The sequence below is a fragment of the Melopsittacus undulatus genome, chromosome Z, assembly GCF_012275295.1.
Source record: "Melopsittacus undulatus isolate bMelUnd1 chromosome Z, bMelUnd1.mat.Z, whole genome shotgun sequence".
Classification (NCBI taxonomy): domain Eukaryota; kingdom Metazoa; phylum Chordata; class Aves; order Psittaciformes; family Psittaculidae; genus Melopsittacus; species Melopsittacus undulatus.
Window position 1 is genome coordinate 13,636,946 of NC_047557.1, and position 24,172 is coordinate 13,661,117.

The 24,172-nt window shown below is 34.6% G+C and overlaps 1 protein-coding gene across 1 annotated transcript in view; it reads left to right on the plus strand.

The window, feature by feature from the left end:
- The window catches only part of WDR70 (WD repeat domain 70), a 104,889-nt gene that overhangs the window by 33,306 nt on the left and 47,411 nt on the right, over positions 1-24,172 (plus strand). Inside the window, exons 8-10 of the mRNA XM_013129784.3 lie at positions 577-730; positions 2,361-2,437; positions 18,639-18,813. Of these exons, the coding sequence (XP_012985238.2) occupies positions 577-730; positions 2,361-2,437; positions 18,639-18,813 (406 nt within the window). The remainder of the gene's footprint in view (positions 1-576; positions 731-2,360; positions 2,438-18,638; positions 18,814-24,172) is intronic.

Genomic DNA, 24,172 nt, shown 5'->3' on the forward strand with positions numbered 1-24,172 from the left:
GAACTCAGTCATCAGCCATCCTCCCATTTTCAGTAAAAGAATTTTGTTGCCTTGCATTTCATGATGTCTTTCATGGTTTTCTCAATCAATAGAAGACATATGTAAGAGAACTTTTCCAGCAAGTGAGCAATGTAGTCTTCCATAAAACTCCGCTGTACAACATTCTTTTATTGTAATTTATGGATTAATGTGAATCCACATGTTGCTTTTGAGAAGAAGAAAAAGAATGTCAACCCTGAAGAGCTGAATCTGGCACATGCTATTCTTATGGTGGTGTTATAAGAGCCTTCTTTAAATTGCTTGCCAGCAGTGACAAGTTTTTAAATTATGTTTACAGTTTTATGTGCATTGTGTATGAAGAAGGAAACATTATATGTGCACAAACACACATACACACACACGTGAGGAATAAAAAGCTTTAATCCATTCATTACTGGTGGGGGGTCCCACCTTTTTGATATAGGAAAGTACATGGGTCTGTTTATGCAATCAATAATTTGTCTAACTATTGACGCTTTTGTTTTAGTCTAGGCTCATAGGAGCTAATGTTTTTATTTTTTTTTCTTTTTGTTTTAGTCATCAAATTAGATCTTTACAGTATAGCAGCACAGGAGATGTCATTCTTGTTGTCTCTGGAAACTCTCAGGCAAAAGTTCTTGACAGAGATGGCTTCCCAGTAATGGAATGCATAAAAGGAGACCAGTACATTGTGGATATGACAAACACAAAGGTAAGGTCAGAATTATTTGAATGCCTGAAAACTAAGTGGTGTAGTTTTTCTCTTAATGAGAAACCACATGAAGTGTAGTAAGAAGAATAATGCATAGCCCTGTCTCTAGGATGCAGTAGTCCCCCCATTGTTACATGCTAGAAGCTGTGAGCCTTTATCCATGGAGATTTTCAAGACCCATAGCTAACTTGATCTGTTTGTTGGCTATAAATCTGGCTTTGAGCAGGAGAGTGACCTAGGTGTACTCAAAAGGTCTCTTCCAACTAATGTTTCTCTGAAGCTAGAACAAATTCATCTATTTAACAGTATATCTCATAAAAATTTTCGGTTTCTCCCATACACTTGTCCAGACTGTGAAAAAGAAAAAATAAGAAACTCTTGATCTGGTCGATATTGCTTTCTTCAACCCTCCTTTCCTTCGCTGTTACAATTTACTTCTTTCAAGGCAATGTGATTATTCTTACTTGCATGCCACAAATTATTAAGAGTAATAAGTAGCAATGTGTGCAGTTTTAATAGTAGCTAAAAATGCAAATGGAGATGGACTGATTAATATTTTTGAAGTATCTTTAAATGGTTGGGTTTTGACTACTTTGCCTTAGTATTTTCACAAACTATGTAAGGCAAATATTCTGTTAACATAAATTCATTTTGGTTTTAAGACAGCTTAAACCTAAAAAGTAATTATAAAATCTCAAACTGATGATAACTGCTCAAACTCATGATTTTTTCTTGTATATTGCCAAGTAACTAGGCTAAATGCTGTTCTTATCAGATTATTTCTTTTTGCTAGTGATACATATATAAAGTGATCAAATAGTAACATGCTTCAGTTCTGTTTACTTAAAAAATAATTCAGTTTCCTTTACAGACTCTTGTAACCTTCTAGAATTCCAGCATATTTTGGTCCAACAGTCAAAATGCTAAAGTATTTGTTATATAGCTCCATTAACTTTTCAGTATTCCTCTCCATATTTGTGCTGAAGGCAAACTGAAGTGATTCCAGCATTGCCAGGAGTAGTTTCCAAATTCCTTTTTAAGTGTAGTCAATGAGGATGTTCCTGTACTTCAAAAAAGAAAAGCCAACTGGAAAAAGATGTTTTATATTGATGGTTAACAAAATGGCACTTGTTTACTTGGGATAAAATCCTTCCGTTCTGTTTTTTTCTATCCTAAACAAACAGGGCTGACATGTTGACTCTTGAATTCTGTTTACTTAGTTTTCTCCAACAAGGTCTTTGGCTAGTATAGTTTGGCATTGATTATACACATCGTGTCACTGTGGTAATTTGTTACTCTTGGCTTTTTTATTTAACTCGGAACAATTAGCATAACACTGTATTGGTACCTGTTTTTTGATCCTTTCTTTGTATTACAGTTCTCCCAAGAGAAAAAGGGGATGTGTGTAAATAGCAGGTTTTCCTAATTCAAAATGAAAAGAACCAATGGTGTAATGGATTAGCATACATAGTCTGTTAATTCATTGTAATGTCAGTCATCCATTACTATTGCCAGAAAGGTCTGATTTGTACTTCAGCTTTCATGTGATTTCACTTGAATGATTTGGAGTAAAATTTGGAAAAAAGAACATCTTGCGAAACATAATACCTCTTTGTTTTTATTTCCTTAGGGTCACACAGCAATGCTCAATTCAGGCTGTTGGCATCCAAAGATAAAGGAAGAATTTTTAACATGTTCTAATGATGGGTGAGTATTGAGGTCTATCTTTGTCAGGGCTTTTTTAGACTGTGTTTTAATATTGTGTCCTATCATTCTTTAAGATCTTGAGAAAGTACTCAATGCAACATTTGGTAGAGATCTGGAAGCAAAAATTTTATGTGACTGGCAGTCTTCTGTCTAGAGAGAAGAGGTCTAAATGGGGATAGGATGTGATCAAAGTTTGAAAAAATGTTTAAGATGGTGGATAAGTTGAATTTTGAGCTGTTGCTCATCAAAACCTCGTGGAAGCTTTTGTTGGAAGTGGCTCAAATTATGTTTAAAATTAAAATACTTCATTTTGATTACTGTTCAAATATATTCTGGAATCTGTTGTTGCAGGAGATTGTGGGGGCAGGTTTAAAAATGATAAAATTAATATTTAGGAGGTTGCATAAGCAGATAGGAAGTACAGTAGGCATTATGACTTCTCTTAAATGACAGTTGTGGATAGTAAGGGGGATTGGAAGGAATAAGCCATCATGGCAAGACTCGGTTAGCATTACTGTTGTGAACAAAGGCTGAATACAGGACTAAATTGATCTATGGCCAGATTTAGTAATATATTTCTTACATTTTCTTATGTTCTTCAGTGAAAGTAATTTAGAGGGAATTTCATGCTAAACAACTTTTGAAAATGTAATGAGCGTCCTCAATATACATTACTAGAAGGTTTATCAAGCATTGGAACAGGGTAGTGGTGTTGTCACTTGGGGACAAGGTTTAGTGGTGACTTTTGATAGTGTTGGGTTAACAGTTGGATTCAATGATCTTAAAGGTCTTTTCCAACCTAAATGATACTACAATTCTGTGACAGTACACTGCCACTCTTGTATACATTGGAGATGAGCTTTGGAAATTTTGCAGTAGATTTATACAATTTGTACTGGATATAAGATTAAATTACTTGAATTATGGTGATTACTCTGGAAAGTCTAGTAGGGAATGAGGTACTATCTCTAACTCTACATACTGAGCTTTAATCCTCACATTGGAAATGGACTGCCACAATTGGCAAATGTGGATAAGGACATCTAATGAGGAACACCAGAATGGGACCCTTTAAGGGGTCAATCCTGAGTGAATATACGGGAATGAAACTAGTGTTGCATGAAGGAAGACTGAACAGTTTCCAGTTTTGCTGATTGTAGTCTCTGTTAGACACAGAATACTGAAGCAAGGCAGTATTAGCTCTTAACTACAGACTTCTCCAGTCATTCAGTCAGTATTCCTGAGTGGATGCCAGACTTTTCATGATGCATAAAGGAGTTAAAAAGCAAACTTTGCAAGTAGACCTAAGGACACAAAAGAAAATACATTTTAAGTGTATTTGAAATGCTTTAGAAATAGTCAAAGTACTTTTTTTAAGTTATACTGTTATAATTTGAATTGCTTGGGGATGCTCTTATGTGCTTTTGAGAGTTTATTTTGATTCTGGGTGATTAAGACTGTAGTAACTAAAAACTTATTGAAATGAAGGCTTTTAGAATTGCTACTGTAAAATAACTTTTGAAGGATGGTCCTGTTTCTTGGGATTTATTCTGCATTCAGATTTGCTCAAAATTTTAAAAATATAAATCCTACAAATTAGGTTTTGACTACTAGGTGTATTCTAATTTGTTAGGTTTTTACACTTCTTCTAAGTTTATTACTTCAGACTGCAGATATATGGGTTACCAGCAGGGAGTCTCATTGTGTTATCTATGACTGTTCAATGACAAAGTGTTGAACTCAGAAAAGACTATATAAAAAATAGACACAGTTCCTTCTGACTCTGATATGGGAGCAACAGAAGCTGGTCAGCTTACATGTTGAAGTGAGCCAGACCTAAGTCTGGCAGTTATAGAATAAGCCTGAAAACTTGTGTTGATTTGTATAAATTCATGTCCACTTAAGCAATTGAGTGATGTTAGTGAACACATGTAACTTAGAGCAGCTCACTTAATTTATTTTCCTTGAAATATTTCAGATTGTTTGTTAAAACATGTAATACCATTTTTTTCAAGTTACACTAAGATTTTCTAAAAAAGAAACCACCTTATTTTTAAAGAAATAATTTCATTTTGGCAGGAGGTTGGATCTGTACAATCTTAGGGTGCTTTCCAGCACTAACTAATGTTTGATTCAGTGGTTATTCTTGAAATGGAGATGAAGCATAATTTTGTTGTGCCGTTACAGGTTGATTAGCTTGCCAGCTTTTAGTTGCAGAAGGAAGTAGGGAATTTGTTAGTTCTATAAGTAATCTGGTGATTAACCTTAAGCATATGGATGAATTATTGTAATTAACCTAGAGATTTAGCTAGATAATTCTTTTATTTGAAACTGTTTTTTTACTAGGTTAAAACTTGTGCAGAAATTCTCAGAACTGCATAACATTGCTTTTAATTTTCCAGCTTTTCAAGTGATTGGAATAAAATCATATCAAAAGAAAAGGCAGACATAAAACCTAGGTGTTGTATGTCCCTACTCTCATATACACACACACATATATGTATATATTTTTCTTTTGCAAGTAGAATCACAGCTACACTTGCAATTCAGCAGTGCTCATCTTTGTGATTTGTCATTGCAAATAGGGCCGTGGTTCCTTAACAGCTCGTCTCTCATAAGTCTTCTCTCTCTTCCTCTACTAAATTAAGTTAATCTTCATACTCTTTACAAGATGCCTTTAAGGATATTGACTGCCACGACCAGGTGATCTTTCTAATAAGTTATTTAGGGTTGAATTATACATCAGTGTAGATATATTTACAATTAAATGGACTAAATTATTTCAGTGAATAACTTCAAATAAACAGCTTTAAATGCATTTAAAGTACAATTTAATCCCTAGACTTTTGAGACCTAATTTATGTCTCAGATACAAAACTATTCTGCTTCATGGGAAAAGTTGTTTTTTTTTATCATATACTGTTGCTTGATAAGTGCTCTCTGTGTCATAATGAAAAAGAAGCAGATTTCTACCAGTTGTGGTCTTAAGTAGAACAAGTGATGACCATATATAGCATTCAGAAATGAAGGAAAATATATTCTTAATACTCTATTTTCAGGTTTAAAACTGGAGATATGATTTGTAGGGTTAAGCATGCAAAATACAATTTCAGAGGGATGAGTAGCATAGGTTGCATAACTTCTATCAATCAGCAATGCTATTTAGAATAGTTTTCTCTCCTTTAGGATTTTCATTATGCCTCAGATGCTACTTGGGGCATTTGAAATTGGATACCTCTTAGTAAAGAGTGCTGTTTCATGATCTGTCTCTTTCTTTTTTTTAGATGTTAACCAGTTCCATCCTGCTAACCAGTTTTACATGGCCGATGTCTTATTTCCCTCCCATTAGCTGCCTTGTTTCTGTGTCTGTGTAGGTGGTAGCTGTCAGTATATGATGATTTCATGACCATAATTTTCTGGCAAGTGTTCCTGTAATTGGGTCCAGAACCACATAAAGGCTCTGATAGCTTGGCAGGAAAGAGATTTGAAGAAGGTCTGGAATAGTACTGCTAATAATGGCCTGCAGTCAAGTTTTCCTGCCTACAGAGCAATGAGTTGCTCTTCCTCCCACGGTGCCATTCTGCTTGTCTTGATATGGAAACCTCACGTCAGCCCAGATGATTGTTTTCATCGATGAGGTTATGTTTGTGTACATAAGCTTTTGAGCAAGTCACTGACTACAGCTCACATAGTTGCTTCTTTCCCATGGTAGTATGATCTTAAGAGAACATGAGATGTTGTATCTCCAGCTTGCTTGACCATGCACTGTGAAGGACAGCTCCACTGGCTGTGAAATAGGGATTATGTGGCATTTCTCATAGCTTTATAGAATCTAATCTTCAGGTTATATACTGTCTGCTCACTCTAGGTTGATAGCTTCTCAGCCTAAGCTGATTACACTTGAAGTGAATACTACCCAGGAGTTCGTCTGAACTCTTAAGGCCTGGAATGGCTTGGTTGGTAACTGGAGAACTGGAGCTACAGTTTTGATTTTCTTGAATTTTTAAGTATCAGCACTACTGTGCATATAACAACATAGGTGAGAGCAGAATCTGGACTTGTGCAGTTCAGTGTAAGTGTAGTTATATTGTCTTGCTATCATGCAGAATTTACAGATTTTGTGGCTAATGTATTGGAAGAAATATGACAGTTAAACATATGCCAGGGTGTTTAGTTTTTTTTTCCCCGGTTTTGTTTGTTGTTAAAAGCACTAAGCTGCAACACTGTAGAAGGCATTTGAGTAAATGTTATTAGTCAGAACTCCTTCAGTTGTGTTAAACATTTTGTGTAATAAATACAGTTAAGGCTGTTGAGTACGCAGTTCTCGAAAACTGCTGATACATTACTGCATTAAGATAGCAATGTCAAGGCTACTACCAAGTGTTTGTATAAACTTTAATTATAATCTAGGTTTCAGCACTGCATCTGTCTTCACTGTGTTGAAGAATAGTTGTCAAAGCATACTTGAAAATAATTTCTAAGGTTTCACCTTTATGTAGGGGTTCATTTAAAAATCTTTGTTTAATTGCAAAGACTTAAGCTTGTGCTTTCATGCTGTTTCTTGCAAGATCTGCTTCTTAAAACAAGCTGGGTGCTATAGAGTGTAGGACCTGCTTTGGGGTCTAAAGTTATTAGTCCCCAAAAAGTTCAATTTTGAATTACATCTGGCTTCTTCATAACTGCTTTATAGGGTAGGGAATGCAAGTAATATTGAGATAAAACAACTGAATTAGAACACGGCATGTTGTCGGTTAAACTTCCATCATAGGAAAAGAAAGAATTCCTGCCTAGTCATTTCAGTCACATTTGTATATAAGTGTGAATACACATTCACTTTATGTGGAATATTTCATATGAAGAAAAAAGTACTGAATTTTGAAAATTTTTTGTCAAGATTTCATAAGATACTTTTCCCTGGGACAATATTACAGTTTAGGCAAATTTTCACAATTAATTTATTATGGCAAGAAATCTGAAAAGCTATTATCTGTGTTAGATAAAAATACACATTGAAAATTTGGTTTATGTGGTAAGCACATAATGTAAACATTCACAGTACTTTACAACTGTGCAGAGATTGGAGTTTTAAGGGATAGCTAAGGAAGTGCGTGTATGCTAATTGATGGCAATGTTATTTACGTAGCATGGAACGCCAGTAGTTTTGCAACTTGTATTTGCTTCTCTTGTCCCAGAACAGGTAGTATTTTGCTTCTCACCTAAATTTATACAGGTTAGAATATGTGGATAAACTTTAATTGGGACTTCTTCTCTAACCTCTCTTTGTCAAAATGAGACAGATCGGAAAAACTGTTCAGAATATTTAGTTTCTAAAACTTATCTAAAACACAGTTTCTAAAACTGATGCAAAACACGGTTTTGCGCTGTAGATTGTTGAGCAGACACTTCCATTGTGATGACTTTGCCCCACAGTATCTTTTACTGGTGGTTCCCTTTCATGTCTTCTCCCATGAAGAATTGATTATGTCTTTTATTATATGAAGATGAAATCCTTTGCTCTCAAGTACTCACTGGTTGGTTATTTTAACCTGTAATTCACTTTAAAGGACTATTTTCTCATGAGATAGTCATCTTATTTGAATGACCAGAATTCTCTTATTATTCCAGTAATAATGGGAAGTTTGATAGACTTGGTAAACTAATGCTCAAATGTTTTTGTTAGATAATGAGAAAGTAAAGTAGGGTAGACAAGAATTTATTTTGGCACACTTGCTTTTACAAAGATAAAGTATGTATGCTATTTAAGAAAACAGAATTAAATTGCCATCATTAATGTTCAAATCTAGTTCAGTATTAAAGTTGTTGAGTAATGACTAATGTTAGTTCATATCCTATAGATCAACATTCTGTGAAAATGATTGCTTTGGGTTTTTTGACATTTGAAATTGCAGGTAATTTTGTTGCATAATTAAATTTAAAATTGTTCCTTTTATCAGGGTCCTCATGTTATATAAATATATGTTTTAATTAAAATTTGAATGATAAGTTAATTGTCTGGTGCTTAAGAGAGATATACTGGGTGGGTTTTGGTTTTCATGTAATGAATTGGAATAGTCTGAAGTTGCATTTCTCAGGTGGTAGTCTGTTCAGAGGTGTATGGTTCCACTAGATGCTGGTTGGTCTGTAAATGCTTTCAGTTCAGAAAACTCTGTTTAGAAAAACTGCTAGAAAATCTCATTTTGCAACCAGGATAGAATATAATGGAAATTCTCTATGGCTTTTTTTTTGTGAAACTTCCCTTGCTTATTTAATCAAACATTTTTGTATAGTACCTATTCATAAGTTACAAGCTGTAAATTGTGATCCTAAATCTATTCCATTTTCTTTTCCTATTAATTCCAGTGGGTTTGTTTGTGGTTAAGGGATTAATCTTGTAAATACATGTGAGACATTTCTCATGTATCAGCTGGACTGGATAATAGGAAGAAATGTTAGAACTGGTAATTTTAAGTAATCAAACTAATGCAGTTTCAGATTGAACTCTTGTCTAAAAACGTCTATATTTTTCTAAAAGCATATTTTATCAGAGAAAGTGAATCTATAATAAAACCTGAATACTAAGAATTAGTCACTGATAATGAAAGGAGTTTGGTAAGAGAACTGGGTGAAAACAACAGCATGTGAGGTCATACATGGAGAAGAATATTTTAACATTTTGATCTGCTTCCTGAAAGTTTTGTAGGGTTAATTGTGTATAAGTTCTTAGTATGAAGCTATGAAAGAGCATATACACATATTTTAAAAATTGTACCCTCACAGAGAATTAACTTTCAGTAATGACATCAATAAATGGTATGATGGTCATGTTTTGTTTCAGTAATTACAGTTGAGGCTGCAGTTGAGTTCTGTGACTAGTTCTAATGATAAGAGCATAAAATCTTGGAAGACAGGAAAAAGGAAAAGGAAGAATGTCAGAGAGAATCCAGAAACTGCTTAATGTAGACTCTAGGAGCTGAACGTGCTTCAGTTTATTGAATAGAGTATTAAGAGACCTGGCAGTGTCCTGAAAATGGACATAAAATGTCTCACAGCTGAAGTTTCTTTAAATTGCTAAGACATAACTAGATCAAGTGGTTGAAAGTTAGCAAGGTTTGAATAGGAGAGAAAAAGTGTTTTGTTGTCAACAGAGGGATTATGTGACTGTCAAACTGATGAGTAAGGAAGAAACGCAGTAAATTCTTTACCATTTGTTGCCTTCATACAGAAATTGGTGGGTGAAATACCAATTCACCCACCAATGACAAAAATGACAAAACAGACAGAGCCACTGATTAATAAGCTTCAAACAGAAATGGGCATGTGGATTTCTTGGTAATAAAAACTTATCAACTCATATATGTGACTTAGTTCCTTACGGATAAGGATTAGGCACTTGAGCTGTGAATGTCTTTAAAAGTTGCTCATCTTCGTTCAGTTTATTGAGGCTAGGAAGAAGTCCATATATAGTCCTAAGGATGTCAGAAGTGCCCATACCTAACTTGTGGTGGGAATTGTTCCTATTGTAGCACACTAATTGCAATATTTTTTTTTTCTTTTTTTAGTTTTTTAGTTGCATGTCATCTCTGCAAAATCAGTCTTCTTTCACAGTGCTATAAATCAATTTTTAATCAATCAATTTTTACCCACCTCCCACCTTGTTGTCTCTGTAGATTACTTAGATTGTGTTGATAGTGTCCCAGTAGATTGTTTGTTCTATTTATGACAATAATTAATTTTATATCAAGTATTTGCTAGTAAAACTTTATATTAAATGCATCCACTTTGAGAGAGATTAGTTTGGATTTGAAAGCCTTTCATCTCTTTCTTGAAATGTTTCCAGGCCTGTGATGCGTGAAGTCTTCTATTTGCTAGGACAGAAAACATTAATCAGTATTCTTCAGCTTTGATCATTAATAGTAGTGGAAACTTCTAGCCAGCTAATCTCTACAATTAAGATCTACACTCCTTGGTGCCTGTGTTTTAGAACCTGCTTGCAAATATTTCAGTCTCCTGAGACTGAACTTTTGGTGAGATAAGATACAGATCTTCTTTCGTCATCTTAAACTTACTAGACCGTATGCATTCCTCCCTTAAAAATAAATAATTTACTTACGCTCATTTGTAGGTTCCTTCTCTTGCATGATCACAGTGAATTAAATGCATAGCTCAGTAAAAGGTACTGAAAAGTGTCCTCCCTTTTTGATGATACACACTTAAACATTAAAAATTAATTATTCTATCAGCATTTTTAGTGTAAATCCTAGCAAATAATATAACTTTAAACAGAGTTGGTTTGAATTGCATTAGGCTTTAGAACATTACAAGTAGTGGATTTTTTTTTGTTAATTTAGCAAGAGTAGTATGTAAGTGTAGTACTGATATTTTATATTTTAGTTCATTTTTGGGTCATTAATCAAAAATTCCCATTGAAGTTCTGTGGAATATATGTTTCCACTTTCTCGATGTAGAGAGACTACCTCAGAGGACCAAAGTGTATTCATACAGTACATAGCCAGGGCTTGTTTGCTTTGCAAACTTTTCCAAGTAGGAAATGTCCCATGTTTGTTCACATGATTTTAGCCATCAAGTAGCAACTCTCGCAGTCACTCCACAATCGCTGGTTTTTAAATCCAGGACCCATGTCTAGAAGGTTCTAGATGAAACTGATAGTCTCTTGAGCACTGTACCTGAAAAGCTATAGCATTACAGTTTAGTTCACAGTTTCTGATACTTTGGTACTTCGGGGAGTAGTCCATGCATTTGTAAAGTAGGTGTCTTTTTTGCTTTTTAAAGTAGTTAGCTTGATTTATAGAACCTCCTAATCAAGTTATATTCAAATGGATGAATTAGCAATTTCATTCAAAAACTTGTAATTCATTCAAGTGAAAGCTGAAGTACTCCTGCAGTCTGTCAGTTTCAGGAGTGTAGGGTCTTGGGAATATAATGAAGTATTGCAAGTCTTCCATAACCAGTAGAGGTCTTCCCACTTTGTTTGGCAATGCATATAATTATATGGAATATGGCTTAAAAGTATTTTATGCATATTCAGTACTGTAATACAGGAAGACTTTAAGGTAGGGAGACTTACAAGTTTACATCTTGTAATGACTGTTAATCGCAAGTTAACTTAAATAAGGCACTTTCGAACTATTATATTAAAGATATGTAACTATTGCTACGTCTGTAAAATTCAAAGCAGAAAGTAGAGGTAGAGGTAAAGCAAAAGGCAGAGGTACCTGAAATAACAAAATTTTATAGCTTTAAAGAATTCAAATGTTTGTGCACATGCATGCAGTTAAGCACAAAGTAATGAACTGATAGTCAGTTACCTGATCCCGACATTTTGTTTTTCTATATATATTAAATTTTTTTCCTTGCCAGTTACAGATATTTTAGATGTCTTTCTCAGTTTTTACCTGTGTAAAATATGATACTTTTGCTTCCACAAAAGTCTGGTTTAACCATTGTCTTATATACTCTGTATACCAGAATTACTACTTAAATACCTACACTGAAATACCATACAAATTATATAGAAATGTGTTCTGACAAATTGCGTGTTGTAAAAGTAAATTGGCATATGTGAAAATCAAATATGCAGGAGGATTTGTATATCCACCTTATCTATCCTCAAGTAGTCGATGCCTTAGTTTTTATTTCAGCCATAGCAATTTAGCTGTTTCCAATAACGAGACTTAGGAATTGCATGTGTCAATTATGTTATGTTATGGTGACTTCTTTCTTCTGTCTCTGGAACAGCACAAGTTTTCATCCTATGGCATAGGTGCATGATACTTTGCAGCAAGATAGGGTACTATGGTTGATTAGGTGTAAATAATGTTGCTTTATGAAAATCTCCCCTGATCAGTCAAAATTTTAAGACTTTGGAAAAATCACTTCTGGAGACTTGCACTGCATTGGCATAGTAGTTTGCTTTTTGTCTTGACATGTCTAAAGGTGTGAACTCCACTCTAGATACATAAAAATGGCTTTTTCCGAGACTAACTTATCTATTTATAGATATATATGCAGTGCAGAGCTGATTAAGAGAGCATAGCAAAAGAGCAGGCCTGGTTAAGAGGAGTTTGAATAATGACTGTGCTGGCCCTTGCTGAAAGCTGTATGTTTACAAAAGGGTTAGTAAAGCTATTTTTGTCTTTATAAACTATGCATGTTTATATTAATATTTTTCTGAAGTTTTTCCTGAATAAAACGTTAGCTGTTGCAATAAAAAATGCAGTCAGTTGTAAGGCCTTGTATTTGTGAGCTTTTTCAGACGACACTTTTACTGTATAGTTTATGCAGTTTCAGGTAGATTACATTAAGAACTAAAATTTAAAGCAAATGGAAAACCTGTTGCAATGCAAAGAAAATGGGGAATCAAAGCATGCTAAATTGTGCCAATTCTTTTTTTGTTTGTTTATTTAAGCAAGTCTTTCTATTGCCCATGGCTCTGTGGAAGTGAATTTCGCTTGTGCTCTGCCCATGAACACAATGAAATGTCTTTAATTTTAAAACTCAGATGCATTTGTGCACAGACAGGAACAAAACTCTGCTTTCCACATAGCGTGGTTGAGACATAAACATAAACTTTTCTGAAGACTAGCTTTTTAGTTAAGCATTTTCCTTTCACCTTCCTATTTCATTCAGAGGTATTCCAAGAATAGATAGTGGTTGGTTTGGTGGGGTTTCTGAAATGGTTAGTTTAAAACGCAGAGCTTCCAAGTTATCGTGTATGAAATAGGAGAAGTTCATTCTGTTTGTTAGTGCAACAACCCACACAGGAAAAGCTAAGGAATCACCCAGTGGTGATGGATCATAAATTAAAAATTTGTTTGCTCCACAGTAGCCTGAAATACACATGTTCGGTGTGTGTATAAATGCTGTGGTTTCAGTAAGCTGGTGAAGTTGTTCATGTTGTTCATGTGCAAACATCAGGTATGGCATGAAAATACAATTTTTCTTTTTTTCCTTCATTTGGAAATGCAACTAGTTTTGTAATCCTAGTATGCTAACTTAACATGTTTTCACCAAAGGCTGAAAGTATCTGGTAAGCATCTGACACTGACTTCTCTACAGTTATTGTACATAATTTCAAACAAGTTGGTTCAGCTTTTTTGGTGGTAGGAACTGAATGTCAGCTTAGGAATGTCTGTCCTGGGCTGTGTAAAATCAGCTGAGTTCTGCTGAGTGTTATTTCTAATCTAAGTTATTTACTGGAGTGAAGCCGAAACTGAGATCCAGATGAGCCTTAATTATTTTATAGCCATGACTAACCACCTATTTAGAGAGCATCCTGTTTTCCTAGTGATTTACTCTTCCTGCTTTTGCAGTATCATGCAAGACTGCTCTTGAGTCATTTCAGTTCATGCAGGTGACAGTAACTTGAACTGTCAAGATGTTCTTTGCTAGAAGTCTTCCCCTTTGATCTTAGTCAGATGTACCACATAAGGAGATTGATTACATCCCACTCTTCACTAAGTGGGAGGTGAGATCTGAGTTTGTGGCTGCCTTGCCCTATTTGGAAAATGACACAAAATTGTACCTTCTCTTACTGTCACAGCTTTCAGAAGTGAATCACATAATATCTGTAATCCGTCTAATATTCTGTATAGAAATAATAATATCAAAGTTAGATGTTGCTAGAATAGTAAATGAAGGACTGACTTCTTATGTGCAAGGTGTTACGTAGTCTCAGTAAGATACCAGTGGTCAGATTTTTTTAGTAGCATTAACATAGACTTTGAATTATTATTAGTTCAAAAGGATATTCACTCTTAACAGAGCCTGATGTACTTCATTAAAATCACTGAACATTTTATTCTTTGGATGAAAAGATCTTGAAGGGATGATTCATTAACCTACGCCATAGACGGTTAGATGGTTTGCTGATTTGAACTGGAGAAGTGGTATACTTTGGTGCAGACATTCATGGTTGTCAACCTAATGCTTGATGTAAAGAAAAACAACTTCTTTCTTCAGTGTAAAGACTTCATTAACAAGAAACAAAGCAGATTAGCTGTCAGCATGGGTGAGAAAGTAATTTAAAACTAACATCTTTTAGTGCAGTCTAATTGCCCAAATGCTTGTCACTACTGCAGTCAAAGTCAGTATTTCAGGGAAATAAGAAAGGAAATACCTTAATATTTAAGGAAGTAAAGTTCCCATTCACTGTTGGCAGCATTTAATCTTATTTTTCCCCAAACCCTAGTAATTTTAATTCAGCTATAGTTACCCAAATGATTGTTAATTGCCCCTATCAAAATAAGGACTGCCAATTTTATTTGAGAATATGGAAAAAATACAGTTTCATAGTTGGTTTGTATTATTCATTTGCTGTATATCACATGAAAGCTATTTTTTTTGTTTCTTCCTCTGATGAAATATTTGATCTGATTTTTTACATTTACAGATTATTTAAGTAACAGTAGCTGAAGAATTATCAGTTCTGAAGTTGTGTCAATTTATTTGGCAGTTCCTTCCATAGTTACGATTTTACTTATGTTGGATATGACTTTTCTTGTATTCTGGTTTAAATTATTTCAATTCTGTTCAGATGCTGGGGATGGTAGTTTATTTAGAAGTTTTTTTTGCCAAACAGGTATGGAAAGTTTCTCAGGATTTCTCTATCTGTTTGTGTGTACAAATTTTTTTTTCAATATCTGGCAGGTGATTCAGCCTTCATAAGGTCCCATGTGCTCAACAGATGATGACTGCTGAAAGAGAGCAAAGAGAATACACTAGTGAAAGTTTTCTTGTTGACAGTCATATATGACTTATGGTTGACCACCATATATGTGAAGTGCATCTTTTCAGATGTTTCTCATCTATCTGTTGTTACATATTCTGACTTGGGCAATTTTTTTCCTGTATTAGATAAGCATCTTAATTTAATTATTACCTTGTAGGTAAGCTGGTTTTATGTCATAAAGATGTGAAAAAAATCAGATACTTCTTTTTTATGAAGAGGCTTAATTTAACACTCTGGAAATTGCATTTTCTGCCACTGATGACTTTAAATTCTGTACTCTGTTGGTAAATTCCATTGAGGCACAGCCTTGTTTGTGTGATTATTTTAAAATGTTACAGCCTTTTCAGGCAACCTTGTGACAAAGGTAGACATTATAATATATTTGAAAGATAAGCATTATAATATAGTTACTAGATACATTATTGCTAAAAGTAGAGGTCATGTATTCTGTTCCTTTTTTGTATTTTAAGTGTGATAAGAACAGACTTAATATTAGAGAATATATTTATACAATATTAATTACCAATAACATTATTGTGCAGGAGAATTTTGCAGTCCAGTAGAAACAGAAGAGATGGACATGAAGCTTAGTGGTATTTGACAGGTCAGGCTATCTATGTTTGAGTTGGTTCACTCCTTGATTTTTGGCAGATTATATTAGAATTGTATTGGAAAGGGGAGTGGCTTGCTGAATTGGGACATAGAGAAATCTTTCTATTTTTCAGGCTGGGAAATGAAGCTACAGAAATACCTTTACTTTGTGAATACAGCAGCATTGTCTTTTTAATTTTGACCTAGTATCATCATAAAAACATTAGATAAAAGGGGTGGAGAGAGAAAAACCATTTGTGGGGAAAATAGCCCAGCATATTTCTTCCAGAAAAGCCCAGTAATTAAATTAGCTTTTTCTTATGGGTCACTTAACTTCTCAGTGGTCACAAAAGTACCCTCATTATCTTTACAAAAGAACAATCCTGTCCTTTTCTAAGTTCCTGTAAATTGCTCTTTTTGTAAGAGCTTTACAAAATTTGACATGCAGATGCGGAATTTAAACTGGTGTATGTAGAGCCTTTTCTATGGAAGTTTTCTTTGAAAAGATATTTAAGAAACATAAATTAAAAATATTTATGTGGTTGTGCCTATAATTCAGTATATTAAAATCTGATGTGATGAAAGACTAACATTCTGTGTGATAGTTTAAAAAAATGTTAAAAACCTTCCTTTTATCTTTTTATTAAAGAATTGACTTTTATTAAATGTAATTTATTTTCAGGTGGAAAAAGCTTCATTCAGGAAATATTTTTTGTTTGTTTTCAGTAGAGTTCAGAAATATTTTGGTATAGCTATCAACAGATAAATATTAGTATTATACTAATACTGCTAAATACTGCAGCATAGAGCATAAAACAACATTGGTTTTTCTCCCATGCTTCTTTAGGTCTAAGAGATACTCTGTGTAAGAAGTTTGAGGTTTTTTTTTTTTTTTTTTGACCAAAATGGCTGTTCTGGAAATTATCTGATTTATCAATGGGTACAAGTTCTTACTTGTTTCAACAGAAACATTAGGCTGGACTCAAAGTAGGTTAGGTAGCGAAAATGGGACTAATAAAATCTAAAGAGTATTTTGTTATCACAGAATCACAAGATGGTTTGGGTTAGAAAGCATTTTAAAGACTGTCTAGTTCTAACCCTCTCCTGCAGGCAGGGACAACTTCCCCTAGGTTGCTCAAAATCCCATCCGACCTGGCCTTATGCCTGAGGTGGAGAAAGTATCACTGAATGGTATAAAATACTATGTAAACAAAAAGAAGGCCAAAAGGAAAAAAACAACAAACAAAAACAAGCCACTTAATTCAAAATTGTGTGTTTTGAGTTGAGTGTGGTATAGTAGAGTGCTTGAGGGTCTGTAGCAGAAGGGGAGAGAGAATACAGAGGTGGCCTTAGCTGTATTAGCTGAGTTACCATTTGTTTGTCATCGCCTTTTTAAAGACATGGTCCCTGAAAGTAAATTGTTTAGATTTCTGTGCTTCCTTTCTTCTCGTTTCATTTTTCTTTTGGCTAGAATGGAAGAAGTTAAATATTAAAGGTGGGGTTAGGTGCTAGGAGGGAAAGGGACTGGAAAAAGGCTTCAAGTAAATTTGAAGTGTAAACAGTAGACTAAGGGAAAGCATCCAAGTGCCTGCTGAAAGAAGAGACAGGATTCTCATGTAGTTATGACTGAGCATGAAGGTAAAAAGGGGATTATCAACAAACTTGTTTATGTCATGACCAGACTATTTAATGAAGGTCCTTGGGGGGGCCAGTAAAAGTATCTATCTCTGATGTCTCTCAGCATCCTAGGAGATGTGTTTCAATATATGTGTTTTCTCATTACTGTCATTAAATGTGTGTGATTTCTATGAGCCATTTATAAGCTCTTTTTCTTGTGTTGTCGTTGTGTCCCATTTCCCCTCAATTCAGCTCTGTAGTCTGTGTAGTCCTATATGTTAAATGGATGTTACACCATGGTGTCTTGCCTTCTTTTGGAGAAAGGGCAGCCTTTGTTAAAATGGTATTTGCTTTTCCAAGGACCAGTGAATTACGTGCTGTTGGATCATAGGCACTGTTTGTACAGTCTAAACAAGTGAGCTTGTCTTGAGAACTTAATCATGTTCCTTCCTTTGCCAAATCCTGAAACTCTTCTCTGCATTAGATGCCAGAAGGGTTTTGAATTTTTATTTGGAAAGAATTCAACATATTAAATGGACAGAAAGCATTTGTGTCTAAGAGTTTAAAGAGTCCACCTATACCTTAGTGTTTTAGTTCTCTCTCAGTTAGGTGTTTCTGTGTGTCTAAGAAACATTGAAGATCCAGGCAGATACTCTTTTTCCATCAAAAACAAGAAGGATGTATTTATTTTCCTAATAATGTGGGAAAAACTCAACTTGAAACTACAGTATTACATAAATGAGTCTGTGTATTGTGTTTGAAGAGCAACTCCTAAGACCTTCAGGACTAGTGGAGCAGAGCTATAATAATACTGCAGTTAAAATAGCTCTTTAAAATAACACCTGAAGAACCAACCAGTATGTAGTCTTGCCAGTCAGTTTTTGTCATGTCAGAGCAATTATGACAATAGGTTTAGCTGATGAATTTGTGTAACCATTCATGCCTGTTTCCTGAAGTCTTACTTCGTGTAAAGGACTTTCTTGTTGATTTCCAGTGACAGTGGAGACTATGTAGTACCTGTGCATTAACCTTAAGTCATTTGTCTGGTTGTAAATAATTTTACATATTTACGTGACAGTTTGGGAATAACTGCATGTTAGTTATTCTCACATTAGTTATGACTGCCATGCCACATCTAAATGCTGTAAACTTATTTGAATAATGCTTAAAAAGGTATTTGATTATGTCATAAGAAGAATTATTTAATATGTATTAACCTTATGTAAAACAACTCTTTTTTTCCAGAACTGTGAGGACATGGGATATCAACAATGAAAAAAAGCACAAAACTGTATTTAAACCACGATCAAGTCAAGGTAAACGGGTGATTCCTACAAGTTGCACATACAGCAGAGATGGTAAACTTATTGCAGCTGGCTGTCAGGATGGCTCCATCCAGATCTGGGATAGGAATATGACTGTAAGTCAAGTATTTGATAATAGTATATGCTTCTAATGTATGAAGTGATGAATGTTTAATCTTCTATACTTATATTCTATATTATTCTATATTCTATATGTATCTTCTATACTTAAATTTTCTTCTAAAAAACCTAAATAATCTATAGAAAAAAAAAGAAAAAGTTGGATACATACCTATATTTAGAATATTATTCATTGCAGATGGGTGTAGTTGGGGATTTCCCTGCTCATTGCAGTGGGTTGGACTAGATGAAGTTTATAGGTCCCTTTCACCCCAAACTATTCTGTAATTCTATGATTTGGCATGCTTGTGAAAAAAGCTGTAATTTCTTCTTATGTGATAAAATATGGAAGTATGCATTTTTAATTGAGGTACTGACTGCGTTACACAGTAACTCACAAAACTTCATACTGAAATCAATTATTCATTCAGAAAATAGTCAGAGGTGAATAGCATCCAAGTGGGAGAGGGCAAGAGTAATGCTGTGCATTAAATGCCAAATGTTGTTACATAGTCCAGTGTGTAAATATTAACACTGTACAAATTTGTACAGTTTTTATAAAATGCAGTCTGGTCAGAGGCAGGATGGGAACTATTTTACATTCTCTAAGATTATAAAATATACTCTATTTTTGGATGTTCGTATTGAATGTGAAATTGAATTTTAGTAGTTACAAATCTAACTGGCAAAGAAAATGTACAATTCCTGCTACTACTTTGCAATTCAAATCTTAGAGCAGTTAGTGCTCCCTGTTGCTTTGTGTAATATAAATTTACAAACCAGTTCAGTTTCAAGAGTTTTGCACTGTCAAGTGCAAATGCACACAGTCAAGTCCTATTGCTTTTAAATTAATAATTTAAAGATCATCTATATCTCCTTCATGGCCATCTTAGCCAAAGAGTTGATGCCCAGTCCCTTTCACTTCAATGGGATCAATTCTTACCCCATGCATAGGAGGAGGAAGTGAGGTTATGATCAGTTGGCTTGGAAGCCAAAGTTGGATTACAAATAGAAAGTGGAGGTTGGGGCGGGAGAATCCTTTGAATCAAACTGGCATCATAAATCTTTGAAAGCTGTACCATTAGGATGGCATTGGGCAAATACTACTTCATCTTTCAAAACATTTGATTTTAAAAAGGAAAACAGGCAATTTATGGAACTTTTCATGAAGATTCTATAAAATTTGATTGCATGAGGCAAGAGGAAATATATAGATGTAAAAGGAAAAAGAAAGCCCATTGATCATATTCAAAGTAGAGCCTGTATTTTGGGATTGTCATCTATTTTTATTTCTGTTTTTATTTCCACTATAAACCCAGTAAAACTTCCTAATGGCATGAAGCTTGAGAATTCATCCTAAGTGTAAACTTCTTCTAACAGAATAATAAATTTTTCAGAGACTGGCTTTCATCACCTGTGTATGTTGTTTATTTTAACATACACAGTATTGAAATATTAAGCTTTCTGGTGTAGCTTTAACAATAGTGCTCTTGGTAGTCTGCTTTTTCATGTGCTTTTCCTTTTGAACTTTTGCATGTCTATAAGGTGACATATTGCAATGCTGATTGAGTGCAGTTTAAGGTGATTATGAATAATTTAAAGATATATCCTGTGCATTTTGTGTCATTTCCAACTACTAACCACAGTATAACAATGCAAGGCTAAAGTAATTTCCTAGTGGAAATGAAGTTGGTAGTGTTCTTGGATTTATATTTTTAAAGCCTAAAGAATTTTTGCCTGAGCTTTGATTGGAGTCATTAAGAAATATGCAAGCTTTTCATGTCGAAGGAGCAGTGTCAATTGTTTTTTTGTAGTGGCATACTGCTGGTATCCTCCTGAGAACTCTGTGTATAGTTAAAATCAGGTATTTCAAAAGGCATCCGGATGAAATAATTAAAAAAAAAGACATCGTTATTTTGGGGAGGTGGGAAAGGGTTAAAAAGAAAAAAATATGCAGAAAGGAACCTGTGTGTAAAGTAGGTTTTAGAAAGGGGGGAAGATTGGATTGAATCCTGGACTGGAATGATGAAAGCAGTTACTGGCCTGACAGGATGCAAAGATATTTGTAAAGGTAAACAAGAAAATGTTAAGCCATGATGAAGTGATGCAGTTTTGGGGGTTTGAAACACAGGACAATATGTAAAGCAGTGGAGAATCAAGACATGAGGGTTGAGTTGCTTGAAGAAATACAGTAGAAATAATGATTTCTGATTTTTGAAGAGGAATGTTTTTTGTTCCCATCCAGCAAATACAATTTGACTTTGTTTGAACAAGTGTAGAACTATACACACAGATTTTGCTGTACTACAGTACAGATCTGTTTTAAGTCAAAATTAAGACATCATTTTTGTTTAGCTTGAGAAGGCTGTATTGAGTATGTAACAAAAATCACTAGTGTTTGAAAGCAGAAAATAGTTGCCATAATTTCTTACGTTTGATCAGTTAGGAATGATTCTGTCATCATTATTTTAGAATATGCACTTGGCATGTATTCATCAGGAAGGAGGAGAGATTCAGGAAGGTGTTTAACTGTAACTTAGTTGATTGTACTGTCATGCCAGAGCTGATCTGATAAAGGCTTCTTTTGCCTGTTCTCATTGTGTACTGTCCCTCGTGGTGGTATCTGTGAAGGTTTTTAGATACATTTATTTTTGATAGGAGTAAAAACACCTGTCAAACACAGAGCCCATTTCAGGGAGAGAAAGTTTCTCTTTGCTTCAGTGGAACTATAAAGCCCCAGCTTTTCCACAGGAGAAGAGTCATGTAATCAGCAGTATGAAGGGCAGAAGTGGCTACCTCTATAGGAAGCCAGGTCTTCTAATGGCCTTTCCTAAAGCAAACTGGGTGCTCATTAGAGTAAGGCACACTGCTGCACTGCTTCAGTATTGATAGGAAGCGATCCTTTGGGTGTTTACGAAGACCTTACTACTTTACAGAAGGTGATCACAGAAATAATCCTTTCCACTGTAGCCATAGTTTCTAAGGGTTGATTATCATTTGCTAATGTTACACATAACTACAGGAATGTCTGTGAAAGTGCTATTCTGCAGAATAAACCTTTGTCCAGAATGGTGTTATTCAATAATTGCTTGAATGTATTTTTGTTGTTAAGAAGAAAAAAGAAATAGAAAATAGAGAGAAACAAAATCTTTTCTATTCCATGTTATCATCACTGCTGAAGTCAAAGTAGCTGTTTGGTGTAAGTTCGTGTCCTGGATGCAGCTGTAACAGTTATATTTCTCCTTCCTAGTAGCTGGTGCAGTGCTCTTAGTGTCATGAGTTAGCTGCTTTTTCCAAGCCACTTGAAGCCACCTTAGTATATTCTTTTTTTTTAAATTATATTGTTATGCCTAGGGAGTGATTTTTGGTATGTGATCAATTCCCTTCTTTAGTCCTGACTAGTAATGCACAGTATGAGTGCTTCATTCAGTTTTAATGCTTCCACTGTTTTTTTGGTGCAGTTCCAATTCTCCCAGCTGTTAGGCAGTGAGAGTAAAGACACTTCTGGAACTTTAGGAGGGAGGCTTTTTTTTGTCTTCATGACACTGACATTGGTAACTTGCTAACAATGAAGTTAGCCAAATGCATTCCGGCTCTGCCTTGCCTTTCTCCAGACTTCCTCAGCGTGATCATGATCCATTATAATCCTACCTCAGAGGATTTTTTTCATTTTGTCATTAATCTATGTTATTTTCTCACATACGTTATTTTGTCAGTGTATTTTTTTTTCTTTAAGGTTCATGTACAGATGCATTTACAGTGCACATTAGCAGAATGATGTGTCAGCATGTTTGAAATATTATGAACACTGTCAACTTGGCTTAAAATAACAGCTTCAAAGGACATAAAAAATAACTTTCTTCAAACATTTAATGAATAGTGGAAACAATAGTGTGATATGATCATAATGTAACACATTAGAACACTCTCAATTTAAATTTTCTGAAACATAGAGAAGTGTCTGGCAAATATGGAGTGGTTTAGTGGTCAAAATATGACAGGATCATTAAAACCACTGAGTTTACCTGCTGTTCAGATAGGTTCAAATTCCTCATCTTGCCTGTGCTTGACCATTCAGAGATTTTTGCAAGGTCAGTAATAACACACTGCTGAACAAACTGATTTGTAGAGCCAGTCTTCAGTGTCAAGAATGAAGTGCATTTTGCAATCAGTAAACCTCTGTGCCCAGTTTTGCTGAGTAGAAGTGGGAATGTCTCATCCAGAGAGATACGGAAAAAATTAGTAATTTTGTAAAGACTGTTAATATACTTGGTAGAATGAATCTGTACTGAGTTCAGATTGATTGAAATTTCTTTCAGGAACAAAATGCTCCCATCATTTTCCACACTAAACAGGAAAGGGTCGGGATGTTTTACATTGATTCCAAAGAGGATTTATTAGGGTGAAAAGTAAGAAGTTTAGCTTTGCTTAATCTTCCAAAACTACCTGATGAGGCTATGTATTATGTGAATTTTCCTTCCATTTCTTACAGGGTGTGTTCAGCGCAGGACTGTATAAACAACTTCCCTGCATATGGCAGCCTAATCATGTTTTCCAGTTTCATAGGTCACATGTCTTACAATACATCATTGCAGCTGTGATACAAAAATGCTGATAAGGGTGTTGGGGAGGAAGAGTTTATAAGGAGTGGCGATGTCTTTTAAATGCCTTTAAGAAAATAGTTCATACATCCAGAATCTTGTCTGTTGGTTTGTTGGAGATTTTTTTGTTGTTTCATTTTGTTTTGTTTGTGTTTTTCCCCATAGAGATATTAAGTGGGGTCTGCTTAAAAAGCATGAGTAACTTTTGCAAGCTTTTAGCTATCTAATGGCTACACTAAGTGAATGTAAGCTTTGCTAGATGTATCTGTAATATGTTATCTTTTCACTTAGTGTAAGTCTGAATAGGAAAGATGCAGTGTGTTATGATTTTCAACATACTGTTCTCACTGAACACAACTTGATACAGTGATCAGGGAAAGACATGTGTATATATATATGCAGAGCTAGTGATAAACTTCTATCTTTCTATTTATTTTTTTTTCTTTTAGTTTCTTGTTCCATAAAACACCCAGTGGCATATTTAACTCCGTTCTTCAGCTATTTCCTGCTCAAAACTGAGCATCTAATACTGTTTTTAAAAACCTTACTTGTGTTTTAAATTTCTAGAATAATTTATGTATTTTGACCAGTTGAAAATTACTTAGCCAAAAAGTGATTTTACAGATTTTAAAATGCACAAAGATAATGAAATCCAACACTACACGAATATAGTGCCAACATGAATATTGCCAAAAGTGATGTGATAAAATGGTAATTCCAATAACCTGTTCTCCACATGCCCTTAAGCCACTGT